Raw genomic sequence first — 12,940 nt, forward strand, 5'->3', positions numbered from 1 at the left:
TAGGCCTATATTCGCTGTATAAGACTACCCCCCACTTCCGAGGCAACACCAGTTCTTTTTTTAATTAAATTTTTAATGAATGACATTTTTCGAACATATACCGTACATTGAAACGATAAATGGAAGGTCTCTTCACAAATGGCAATGCCATGAACTTTACCGAGAAACAAGAAATCCAAAAGAGAACATTAACAATGATGGCATCATCTGGAAAGAAAATTACATGAAGAACTTGCAGAAAACGCTTGTTTGTGACTGACTGGGATGATAAGAGGTTTTTCTAGGCAGAGGAGCATTTTGAGCTTAAAATCCTTCAAAATCCTCATCATGTTCTTCTTCTGACATCATAAGTTCATCAATGACCTCTTGTGGTACATTTGTAAGACAGTCATCATATGGATCAAATTCCGAATCAGATGGTGTGGCTTCAGCTTCGGCTTCCCCTTCATCTTGCCACAAGAAGTCATCCTCCATACCGTCCAAAGAATTTGATATGCCACACTTCTTGAAAGACCTGATTGCGGCATATCGAGACGTTTTTCTGGTTATACTCGGCGTATAAGACGACCCCCGATTTTCGGCTGACTTTTTTTTGTTTCAAGTCGTCTTATACGCCGGATAATACGGTATTAATTTGCCTACTATATGTCAAGCACTCTTCTAGATGCTGGTGATACAAAACTGTTTTAAAAAAAAAAAAAAAAAACTCTTATAACAGGTTAATAGAAATAAATTAAGATTTTTTTAATAATGCAAAAAAAGTCAGCTTTTTTTAAACTGTTAATAAAAGTGAAAGAAATACAGAGCAATTCTAAAGGGAATTCCTTTATGGGCTTATTTTTCTTTTTTTCTTTTTATTTAAAAAGCTTCCAGTTTCCTCTTTTTAATCTCTGGAGGCAATTTTGAGCCCAACCTGCTCTGCATCGTCTGCCCGTGTCCACTGCCAAGTGGGGCACTCGGAGAGTGGGTTTCAGCCTGGCCTGATTGGATGATAAACAGTGAGAGTAATGTGCTGCTAGAGGATTTTTTTTTTAAATGCCCGAATACCAGAATACAGTATTCTAACCCGTCGTCTCTCCAAATCAAAAGCCTAGAGAATGAAATCATGACCACTATTCCAGTGCAATTACACCGAATATATAAAATTGAAACAGAGAGTAAATCACCCAGTTGGATATCACATTTCATACTCCAGTGTGTGCCAAAGAAGCGAGTGAAGTGTTGTTATTGTTGAGCGTAATGTCAGGAGACAAACTTCTACAAATTTTATACATAACGTTTTCCATTTTATCTGTGTTCCATTTATCTCCACTTGTACACATGGTGTGACTTTTAATAATCTCCCCTCCTCCTTCCCCCGCATGCAATGCCAAGGGATCGATCAAGCCCAATCTTGATTATCCTAAATTTACCCTCGAGTAATCTCAGGCCAAGAGGGCTTTTTTTTTATTCTTTCTATTTTTAATTAGTATGGAAAAGACGGAGGGAGAACCTCTTAATAACCCAATGCACCTGGTTTTGCAGAGCCTGACAAAAGGCCTGGAAAGAGACGAGCCAGTGCCAGCGCGCTACGGGGAAGACAACTGTGGCTCCAGGCAGCTCGTGCAGGAGCAGGTCTCCTCTGGTGGAAACTGGGAGGTCGCTAAGGGAGCTGCGGAACCTAACGAAATAAGACCCCGCAGCAGCCACGGAGGGCCCCCTTGGAGAAAGCGCGTACCCAAAGGGTTTGGGGAGGACGGAGGCCGCGCTGCGCCCGCGCTCCACGAGAGGGCGCCCCGGCGCGCGCAGGGGGACCGCACCGTTAGGAAGGTAAAACCGCTGCGGGGACGGATGGCTTCCAGCGACAGGAAGGCCAGCGTGGCCTCCACCAGCCAGAAGAGAAAGTCGGGCCCTACGCCCGAACTCACCAAAGACCAGAAGCAAGAAGTCCGCGAGGCGTTCGACCTCTTCGACGCCGACGGGAGCGGCACCATCGACGTGAAGGAGCTGAAGGTGGCCATGCGGGCGCTGGGCTTCGAGCCCAACAGGGAGGAGCTGAAGAAGATGGTCTCCGAGGTGGACAAGGACGGCACCGGCAGGATCACCTTCAGCGACTTCTTGGCCGTGATGACCCAGAAGATGGCCGAGAAGGACACCAAGGAGGAGATCCTCAGGGCCTTCAGGCTCTTCGACGACGACGAGACGGGCAAGATCTCCTTCCGGAACCTGAAGCGCGTGGCCAACGAGCTGGGGGAAAACCTCACCGACGAGGAGCTGCAGGAGATGATCAACGAGGCGGACCGCGACGGGGACGGCGAGGTGAACGAGGAGGAGTTCCTGCGCATCATGCAGAAGGCCATCCAGTACTGAAGCCCTAAAGCCCGGGCTCCTCCCGCGCGCCCCCGTGCGGGGAGCCCGGGGACCTGAAGGGCTCCCTGCTTCTGCTCCCTGACGCCGAGCTGGAAGACAGCTCGACCCTCCTCTCAGCTCCTCCCATTTGTCCAGATGCTTCTATTCCCAAATGTTTGGCTCAAGTATAGAGTTTTAAAGATGCTTTCAGTTGTGAGTTTTGTTTCTTCATTCTCGAGAGCAGATCTCAGGGTCCTTTAGGTTGCATTTTTTTTAAGAATGTTTTTTAAATATATTTTTATTGATTTTTTTTTTATAGAGAGGAAGAGAGAGAGATAGAGAGTTAGAAACGTCGATGAGAGAGAATCATCCATCAGCTGCCTCTTGCACACCCCCTACTGGGGATGTGCCCGCAACCAAGGTACATGCCCTTGACCGGAATCGAACCTGGGACCTTTCAGTCCGCAGACCGACGCTCTATCCACTGAGCCAAACCGGTTTCGGCTAGGTTGTATTTTTTTTTAAAAGGGGGGGGCCCTGAACCTTCGGTCTGCCCACCATTGGCTCTGCTCGGGTGGGCATCCATGAAGCTGAACCCAGAATAGCTTCTTGGGACTAAACAGCCATGCGGTTGGTTCCCTGTTACTTCTTTGGGCGGTCTTAAAATGGTCTTCCTTCATCTATTAGTCCTTAAATTCGAGTCATGGTTCCAGCAGGGTGAGGTGGGATCAGCCAGCAGGTATCCCAGCCATCGCTTCTCACTGAACTGCACACTGATTTGCAGGAAATCAGTTCAGCCACTTATTGAGCTCAGGAAGGACACTGTTGTAGGCTATAGACTTGGGTAGTGCTAAGTTGTACACCTTAAGACTCCCCCCGGGCTGCATCACATGCAAAACGTTGCTTTGTGTGTAAATCCTCCACTGTGAGCTATCCAGAGCCAGAATGCATCCGTAGGCCACAGAATAAAAGTAACATTTAATATCGGCCCAAGTGAAGTGTAATTTACTTAAGAGATTAAGCTATCTAATGATTTTTAGGAGATGGGGGGGTGGGGGAGGGGAAATGCAGGGGAGGAGGAGTTCCTGCGGTGATTGACAAGTTCCTCCTCTGCATTGACAAGGAGAACCACATAAATTTAAAAGAGGGTGCTCCAGTGTAATGCGGTGTCACCGTAGCCACCTTTGTTGGTAGAAATCATGCCAGCACTAAAGTGGACTTTGAGGAAAACATACAGTTGTCTCTCACACTGGCTGTACTCTCCATTAAACTGTGGTGGACTTTTGATAGATCTCACACTGCTTTTGGCCTTGGAATAGGAATTGCTTTCTTGGCAACCTTGGTCACTCAACTGCTAGACTATAATGGTGTTTATCAATATACTAGAGGCCCGTGCATGAAATTCGTGCATTCGGCTGGGGGTGGAGGGGCCTCAGCCCCATGGTCAGTGCACATCATACTGACTGGTAGTTCCACTATTGGGCCGAAACTGGCTCTCTGGCATTCCCCAAGGGGTCCCAGATTGCAAGAGGGTGCAGCCCAGGCCGAGGGATTTCACTGGTGCATAGTTGGGGCTGGGGAGGGTTGTGGGAGGTTGGCCAGTCAGGGAGGGACCGCAGGAGGGCTCCAGGAGTATCTCACTCAGTCCCAATTGGCCAGACCCCAGCAGCAAGCTAACCTATCAGTTGCAGTGTCTGCACATCAGTGCACATCAGTGCACATCATAGCGAGCAGTTAAGCAGCCTTAGCATATCATTAGCATATTATGCTTTGATTGGTTCAATGGCCAACTGGATGACTGGACAATTAGCATATTAGGCTTTTATTATTTAGGATTTCTCCAGATTTTCTCTATGTTCGTTCCTGGTTACCATGTATATTTTTTGCTGAAGGCATAACAATGGGAAATATTGGTCAACAACTGGCAATGTCTGAATGTAAAGTTATCACAGAAAAAAATCTCATCAGGAATGAAGGAGGCAAAAATACATATATTTTTGTATAAGCTAGCTAATGATTTTGAGTAAATATTTATAACTATAAGATCTTAGTTTAGCTGGGACCGATTTGGCTCAATGGATAGAGCGTCGGCTTGGGGACTGAAGGGTCCCGGGTTCGATTCCGGTCAAGGGCATGTGCCTTGGTTGCGGGCATATCCCCAGTAGGGGTTGTGCAAGAGGCAGCTGATCGATGACTCTCTCTCATCGATGTTTCTAGCTCTCTATCTCCCTCCCTTCCTTTCTGTATAAAATCAATAAAATATATTTAAAAAAAAAAAAAAGACCTTAGTTTAGAAAATTCTAAAAAATATATTTTAAGGTATTTCTCTGTCCTTGGAAAGATCAACAAGTGTTTAGTTATTAACTGTAGATGTCAGAATGCCTGGCATATAAGTATTTCTCTGTTTTATAATCCCAGGAAACTATTTCACTGTGGTTTGTGTATGTGTTAATATTATTTGTTTTCTGTTAAAAATTAAGCCTTTTTTGCTTTGAAAGAAGATACCTACCCTTTTGAATATCTATCAAGATGAAGTCAGGGAAAATTTAAATAATATAATTATGGAAAAATTATATATATACTAGAGGCCTGGTGCATAAAATTTGTGCACTGGGGGGGGGGGGAGGGGTTCAGCCCAGCCTGTACCCTCTCGAAGTCCAAGACCGCCCATGGGGAGCGGGCCTAAGCCAGCAGTCAGACATCCCTCTCACAGTTTAGGACCCTTTGTTTCTTACTGCCCACCTGTTCGCTGCTCCTTAGCACTGCCACGGAGGCGGGAGAGGCTCCTGCCACTGCCGCTGCGCTCACCAGCTGTGAGCCCAGCTTCGGACTGAGCAGCACTCCCCTTGTGGGAGTGCACTGACCAGCAGGGGGCAGTTCCTATGTTGAGCATCTGTCCCCTGGGTCAGTGCACATCATAGTGACCAGTCATTCTGGTCATTCCACTGTAGCAATCGCTTAGGCTTTTATTATATAGATAGATATAGATATATCAATAGATATAGATATAGATATAGATATAGATATAGATATAGATATAGATATAGATATAGATATATACACCCACAGAGGGTGTCCCCAAAAAATGTATACACACTTTAACAGCTAATAGCTCAATTTTGAAAATAAAATGCATTTTAATAAACACCACCTTTATAATTATTCAGTGTGTGTGTACATTTTGGGGGGACATCCTATATGTTGAGATGGAGGCCTGGACTAATTTTTTTATTAATGCACAGCAAAACTATTAAAAAGGCAAGGTCTTTTTGTCACAACTAAACCATAATTAAATCCTCAAAGTCCCATTATTAAGATAAATGCCGAAGTTCTAGAGAATTTGTCACTTGTTTTGCCAGCAATTTTACCCTTCAGAGGGTGGGGAATCTAATCAGGGAGCTGCTACTCTGGTCTTAATTCTCATTAGCAGGGACTAATTTGTCAAAGCAGGAGGACTAACTGAAGTGATGGGTATGTGGGCACTCACTGTGAGAGTCTCGCTGAGGTGGCTGGTACCAGGCAGGGAACTCACCCAGGCTGCAAACGTTAACAGTTCAGGTTCAAGGTCTTCGTGTGAACTCAGGTGCAGTTGTAGAAAATTCATGTTCAATTTGGGCCAGCATCAGTGTGAAGGGCTGGATCTGAGAGCAAGAGGAGTGTGGCATTCTGGAGAGCAGGGATTTTGTAGCATCCTGTTGACCAGTTTTGGCCCCATATGGATCAAGGTAGAAATATCCCAAAGAAAGAAAGTTGGCAGAAACTAGGAGTAAGGGTCATAGCCTCAGCCAACTGGACTGTCACCTGGCCCATCAGAAGATAGAAATGAAAACCAGGAGCCTGGGCTGAAGCCCTGCCCTCAAGGTGCTCACACACCTGGGGACAACCATGGAGCTGCAGCCCAGTCCCTGAGAGCTCCCCTGAAGGTGCGGTCCACCCCACACAAAGGAAGGGGCTCCGGAATATTTCCGAATCCCACTCACCGCTAAGAAAGAAACCCGTACTGCACTATTAGTCTTGTTTCTGAGTTAGCTTATACTCTGGGGGATAGAAGGTGAAGGGGGAGAGGGAAAAAGACTAGAGCAGGTCTAGACATTTGAATTTTAAGAGAAGTTAATCATCCATGTCTGGCTGGGTCAGACATATATCCTAGTCTTTACAAAGGAAGAACACAAAAAATTCAGAGAGCCTAGCCAGTGTTGCTCAGAGGTTGAGCGTTGATCTATAAACCAGGAGATCATAGTTAAATTCCAGGTTGCGGGCTTGATTCCCAGTAGGGGGCATGAAGGAGGCAGCCAATCAGTGATTCTCATCGGTGTTGTTTCTCTCTCTCTCTCCCTCTCCCTTACTCTCTGAAATCAACAAAATATATACATATATTTTTAAAAGACTTCAGAGAGAATTTATAGACATATTTTCGGCCAATGTGGAAACAAAGCTATAGAGTTCGGGAATAACTAAAGTAATTTCCCTGGGTTATTACAAGTGGTCCCGATAAAGAAGCAGGAAATATACCAAAGAAACTCATGGGACTGTGTAGGGACCTCAGTGATAAGCCCTTGATTTCTAAGGATAAGTAGGACAGATGAGAAACTAGAGGGGCACAGGCCCAAGAATGAAAATATTAGTTGTATTAATATCAAAAAAGCAAATGCCCCAATTGAGACACAGACAGCAAAGGGAATTTCATTCTTAAAGTTCTGGTTGGTCACCCCTGACTGAATCCATGTATATTCTAATTCCAGGCCACCACTCTTCCCATACAAAGTGGATAACCAGCCGAAGCCGGGTTGGCTCAGTGGTCTGCAGACTGAAAGGTCCCAGGTCTACGGACTGAAAGGTCCCAGGTTCGATTCCGGTCAAGGGCATGTACATTGGTTGCAGGCACATCCCCGGTAGGGGGTGTGCAAGAAGCAGCTGGCCGATGTTTCTCTCTCATCGACGTTTCTAGCTCTCTATCTCTCTCCCTTCCTCTCTGTTAAAAATCAATAAAATATATTTAAAAAAAAAAAAAAGTGGATAACCAAGTGCACTGCCCAAACTTCTGCACACGGGCAGATTTCCCCCGTCACTGCTCTCTCTCTCTCTGGCCCCCTCTGTGTCCATTATAGGCCACGTTGACCCATCCTTGAATGGAGTCAGCCTCTTCACTCCAACAGCTGCTCCCAGGGGACCAACTACCCCTTGTGGTCATGCGTATGAGCTGAGGAAGAAGCTCTGGTGCAACTTGGCGGGTGGCATGGGGCACCTCCTCCTCATGCAGCTTACTGGGCCTCCTAGCGATGCCTGATCCCAGATATATCATTTCTTTTTCCAGTTGTGTGAGTACTGTGTGTGTGTGTGTGTGTGTGTGTGTGTGTGAAATTAACCCTTTATCAGATGTATCATTGCCAAATATACATTCTCTTATATTGTACAATGGGTTCCCTTTTCATTTGACGTTGGTTATGTTCCTATCATAAATGTGCAGAGGTATGGGTTAGATGACTATTTTTCCAGGATTCCATGGGTATTTCAGGCTTTTGATATTGGGATGCCATACCAGGCATCTCCATTTTCATATGGGTTTCTTGGACGTAAAATAAAATGAAATGTATTTACATAGAGAACCGTTAGACTCTCAGATTTCATTTTGATTTTAACAACCAAACAAAATTACTTTTCCTACATAAGAATGTTTTATTACTACAGTTGATGATGACTACTTATAGAAAACATGCCTGACTTATTATTGATCTTGCCTAATACGGTTTATAGTTCAGGGTGATGAGAAAGGTGATTTGTGTGATTTTAACATATAGCCAACATTTAAATAGCACTTACTCGATACCACCCACTATTCTAGGAGCTTCTACATGTTCTATTACTGTCTCTATTTCATAAAAGAGAAAGCTGAGGCATGGAGAGATTAAGTAATTTGTGCATGGCTACATAGAAAATGGTAAAGGGAAGATTTGAACCCAATCTCTCTGCCTCTTGAGTTCAGACTCAAAGCTTAAATGCCACCCACCATCCCAACACTCTATTTAGTCTACACAACTTGTCAGGACCTGCCCAGTCCAACGCATGCGTCCCCTTCGAAGTCACACACTTAACCGGTGGTGCTTCTAGACTCAGAATATTTATGGAACCCCTTTTTCACATAGACTATCTAAAAACCTCCGGCATATTCTTCTGGAGACAAATCTAACTTCCTTGAGACTGGGATTGATTTTTGAAAATAGCCTCAAATGATGTATCCTCAAAGCTTATTAATAGAGTGGCTGGAGAAGCTGGATATATTATCACTTGAGGTTTCAAACTACAAATGCCACTGGGAGAATGCGCCTCATTCCTTTGAATGGTTTGTAAATTGGCTGTGAAGGCACCTCCAAAAGAGAGGCACCCAAGGTAGTGACGGAGGACCTTGTAGTCAGCACTGTTGGAAGAAGTACCCAATCACCAAGGCAACCAGTGTTGTGCAGGAACAACACTCACTGGGATATGTGCGTCTGGTGCTGTCATTTTCAAAGCTGTAACCGCACAGACGCATCTTTTTTCTGTAAAAGAACTGTTCTCGCATTTGCTAAGAAATAAAAAGGGGAGAGAAGAAGGCACCAAGTAGGATATTTTCTCGTATTGGAGAGAAGAGACTAAGCTTTGCCATCTCAGGTAGAAGTAACAGTCATCGCATCACCTTAGGGCGGCGGCAGCTTCCTGGTGAGGCAGACCGAGGTGTGAAGCCCTCACAGAGCCACTTCCTAGCTGGTTTGGGGGAAGTCACTTCTCTGAACCTTAGAACCTTTCTCTACAAATCAGGGGGAATTTTATTGCTTGTCGGTATGTTGCCAGAATTAAAAATAATTTTTTTTACTCTACCAAGGATATATTTTTATTGGAGAGAGAGAGAGAGATTGGTTGTATCCCACATACACCCTGACCAGGGATCAAACCCACAACCTATGTATGTGCCCTGACTGGGGCTCGAACCCACCACCTTTTGGTATATAGGATGACACTTCAACCAACTGAGCCACTGGCCAGGGAAGAATTAGAAATAATTCTATAAACTGATCTGACACAAAGTAGACCACCAGTACAGGTAAGCTTTTAAAAACAAAGTACATGAAGTGTACAAAATAAATAAATAAATAAATAAAGTCGATAAATAAGTAAATCCTTCTCACATATAAAGTGGAAAAACCTCAGAAAAATACTGTCTAACCCTTGCCTGCTGCTAAGGTGCACCAGGCAGAGGGGGCTTGGAGAGGAAGAGCGGGGACATTCTAAGTGTTCAGGTCCCTCCACAAGGGGAGACCTGGAACGGGTCTCTCCTGCTCTCCCTGCCTTTCCCACCGCCAGGGTTTGTGGACCGGAGGCCCCGGGCAGAGCCTGGCGAGTGGCCCGGCGGCTGCGGGACTCACTGGGCGGCTGCGGGGTCTGTGCGGGTCCCGCCAGGCGGCGCCCCGCAGCGCAGAGGCTGCACCCAGCCCGCTCCTCCTCCGGCCGCGCCCAGGCGCACCGGACTAGCACCCAGGCTCTGGCTGCACCACCTCCCCCCCATCCTCCTGCCCTCCCAGGCTCAGAGGGTACTTTTCTCTAATTTGCACAGGAATTGTCTGCATCTCCCATGGTTTGTTTGTTTGTTTGTTTGTTTGTTTGTTTTTCTTTCTTTCTTTAACCGAGTTAGGTTGCCAGTTGTGAAGAAATCAGGAATTTCATACAAGAGTCACGGCTTCTAGCTTCTTGTGGAAACGGGACGCCAGCTTTTAGCTGGAGCCCAAGGAGCGCTGCTCCAAAGCCCGCGGGGCCGGGAGATGCTGCGCCCACGGGGCTGCGGGCCGCTGAGGGGCGCAGGTGCCTGCAGAGGGCGCACTCCAGCGCACGGAGCGCAGGTGTAACAGGTGCGGGATGGCAGTCTGGGGCGGGAGGAGGGGGAGTCTGAACCCCACTCTCCCCGGAGCCAGAGAAAGCGGCCCTCGGGTCAGGCAGGGCGCACCCCCTGGGTGTGTGGCCTCTCCAGCGTGGACAGAGCAAGCCTTTCCCGCCCGCCCCCAACCACACACCCCCAACACTCCGTCTTGCTGGGAAGCATGGAGACACCGGTGGCTACTTCAGAGGCGGCTGCAAAACTCCACCGCTTTTCCAAACTGTCTCCTCCTCAAACAGCCAGGAGGACGAGGAGGGGTAGGGAGAGAAACCCTGACAGTATTGGCAACACACACACCACTGCCATCACCCTCGACACCCAAGGCAAAAATCTAAGCCCTCGCAGGTATCAGAGCTCAGGCAGCTCCTGGCTTCTCAGCCCAGTATTTTCAATCCCCAGTCCTGAGGGGCCTGCTCAGCTGGCCTTGATGAAACCCATCGCGGTGTTTATGCCTAGAAGCAAGCTGATTCCTCCGGCTTAACCCACTTCCAACGCGCAGGCCTGGCCAGCGGACAACACGCCGCTCTGCTATCTGCTTTCTCTGGAGCTGGTCTCTGGACACTGAAAACTGAAGTCCTAACAAGATTACTTTTTTTCTTCTTCTTCTTCCTTTTAACCTGTCTCTTTTGAGAACAGGATTTTCCACCTCCTCCCTCCACACTGATGGAAACCCCTCAGTGCCTGACAGGGACCGGTGGGAGTTTCCAAAAATGATGTAGTATCACCGTTTTCACCGAGAGGAGAGAAGAGTCGAGAGGTTGTTACCTCATAAAAATGCCACAGCTCTAGAAGGATGGCCTACCAGGGGAAGTGGGTCGATAGGGAAGGACACGTTGGAATGTGGGGCAGGAAAAATTGCTTAAACTTGGCGTGACCTTGAAGACAGTCACGGCCATGTGTTCTGCCAGGTCCCTTGGATGTAGCGTGTGGAGACACGGCTGTTCCCCAAAACTCACTCTCGGGGGGCAGGAGGCAGCCCCGTGCTCAGCCTTCTTCCGCGGGCAGCCTGGAGTCCCTCCGGAGTCCAAATGGGCGCCTCTGTACACTCAGCATCCTTGAGGCGGGTCAACTAGCGAGACAATTCATTCCATGGAAGCATCTCGCTTGTGGCATCGGGATGGGGAGCGGGGGAACGGGGGGGGGGGGGGGGGAGGGGGTGGGAGGGTCTCCCTCTGCTAATTCAGAACAGCGGTGAGCAGAGGGTCAGCGCTCCCCGGGGTGGCGTCGCAAACTGAAAGAGTGGCCGTGGCGCTGCGCGCCTCTACGGTTTCCCACAGCTGTTCCACATTTTCCATGGCCTCACCTTTAAATTAGAAGAATTTCTGCCCTTTCAAGAATTTGAAAACAAAGCCATGTGTGAGGATATGAGATCCGCTCCTATGCCCTTGCAAGAAATAGGTTGCATTCCTTTTTCTACTCTTTAAATTTTTTTTAAAAAAAAAAGCACCTCTTTTTTATTCCTGTTGGATGCCATATATGTAAATGATCCTAAATTAATCTTTAGCATGTGCCCATGTTGTTTTGATTTACCAAACTTTAAAAATATGCCCATTGTTCCCTTTTAGCGGCTTTTGGCAACTTTTTCAGAAATTGAAATATATGGCCAAATTAGCAAAACGAGTCACCTTAGCAAGTACCACACAGCAAGCGCTAATGTACAAGTCCCTCCACAACACACAAAAAGCATCATTGTAGATCTTATAATGCTGTATAAGGTTTCTTATTTAACTTCACTCTTAATTAGCAACATTCAACAAATGTATAGAGAGAGAAGCAAAATAATACAGTTACCAGAATACTATTTTATACCTATGTCTTTAAGTGATTTTGTGGGGGTTTTTAACTTTAAAAAACATGTATATTTTTCATTGATTTCAGAGAGAGGGAGAGGGAGATAGAAACACCAATGATGCGAGAAAATCAGTGATAGGCCACCTCCTGCATGCTCCCTACTGGAGATCGAGCCTGCAACCTGAGCATGTGCCCTTGACAGGATTCAAACCCGGGACCCTTTAGTCCGCAGGCCAATGCTCTATCCACTGAGCCAAACTGGGTAGAGCTAATTTTGTTATTTTTTAAGGTAATTATCTGATGTAGTGGAGAGAAGAACAAGATCTGGCTTAGAGAGAATTCTGGTTTTGTGACATTGGGCAAATTATTTAATTTCTCTGACCCTTGTTTTATTTATCTATTTTAACCATATACTCAGAAGTTGGATTTTTTTAAAATTTGCTTCAGTAACATTAGTCTTTCCTACCAAGATTCAAACCAATCCATTCGCCAATTTTTTTTCTAAAATCTCTTGTAAATTATAAATATTATATACTGGCTAAATATTTCCCGTGCTTACACAAAGACATATAAATCAGTATCTATACGATGCTTCTCACTAATAAAAAGAATTTATGTGGTTCAAGAACCAGGCAGTTTTAATGCATATTAAGTTTCTATAGTTTAGCCAAAAGTTTGCTGATAGACTTGCTGCAGGATTCGTTCACCATTTTCTCACTTAGCAATGCCCACAAGAGGGCACTATTACAACTCCTCCCTCACCAGGGTGCTGTTGTCAGAGTGTCCACAAGAAGGCACTATTGCGACTCTCCCCTTACTAGGGTGCTGTTCTCAGAATGTCCACAACAGGACGCTATTGCACCCCCTCTATATATTAGACACAGTAAGAGATTAACAATCACTGATAAAATAGAT

The 12,940-nt window shown here is 46.1% G+C and overlaps 1 protein-coding gene and 1 pseudogene across 2 annotated transcripts; both read left to right on the forward strand.

Moving 5' to 3' along the window:
• Window positions 1-1,644: 1,644 nt before the first annotated feature.
• On the forward strand, window positions 1,645-2,349 carry CETN1 (centrin 1; the record flags this gene model as incomplete). The annotated part of the gene is made up of 1 exon (XM_084888532.1): window positions 1,645-2,349. Exon 1 carries the CDS (start codon window positions 1,831-1,833, stop codon window positions 2,347-2,349), a length of 519 nt encoding a protein of 172 aa, XP_084744658.1. The 5' UTR covers window positions 1,645-1,830.
• A 644-nt stretch (window positions 2,350-2,993) lies between these two features.
• Window positions 2,994-4,302, forward strand: LOC311624846 (insulin-induced gene 2 protein-like; annotated as a pseudogene). The gene is made up of 3 exons: window positions 2,994-3,045; window positions 3,507-3,720; window positions 4,162-4,302. The product of its transcript is annotated as an insulin-induced gene 2 protein-like (transcript).
• Window positions 4,303-12,940: the final 8,638 nt, after the last annotated feature.

Source organism: Pipistrellus hanaki, assembly GCF_964339955.1.
Source record: "Pipistrellus hanaki genome assembly, chromosome: 6".
Classification (NCBI taxonomy): Eukaryota; Metazoa; Chordata; class Mammalia; order Chiroptera; family Vespertilionidae; genus Pipistrellus; species Pipistrellus hanaki.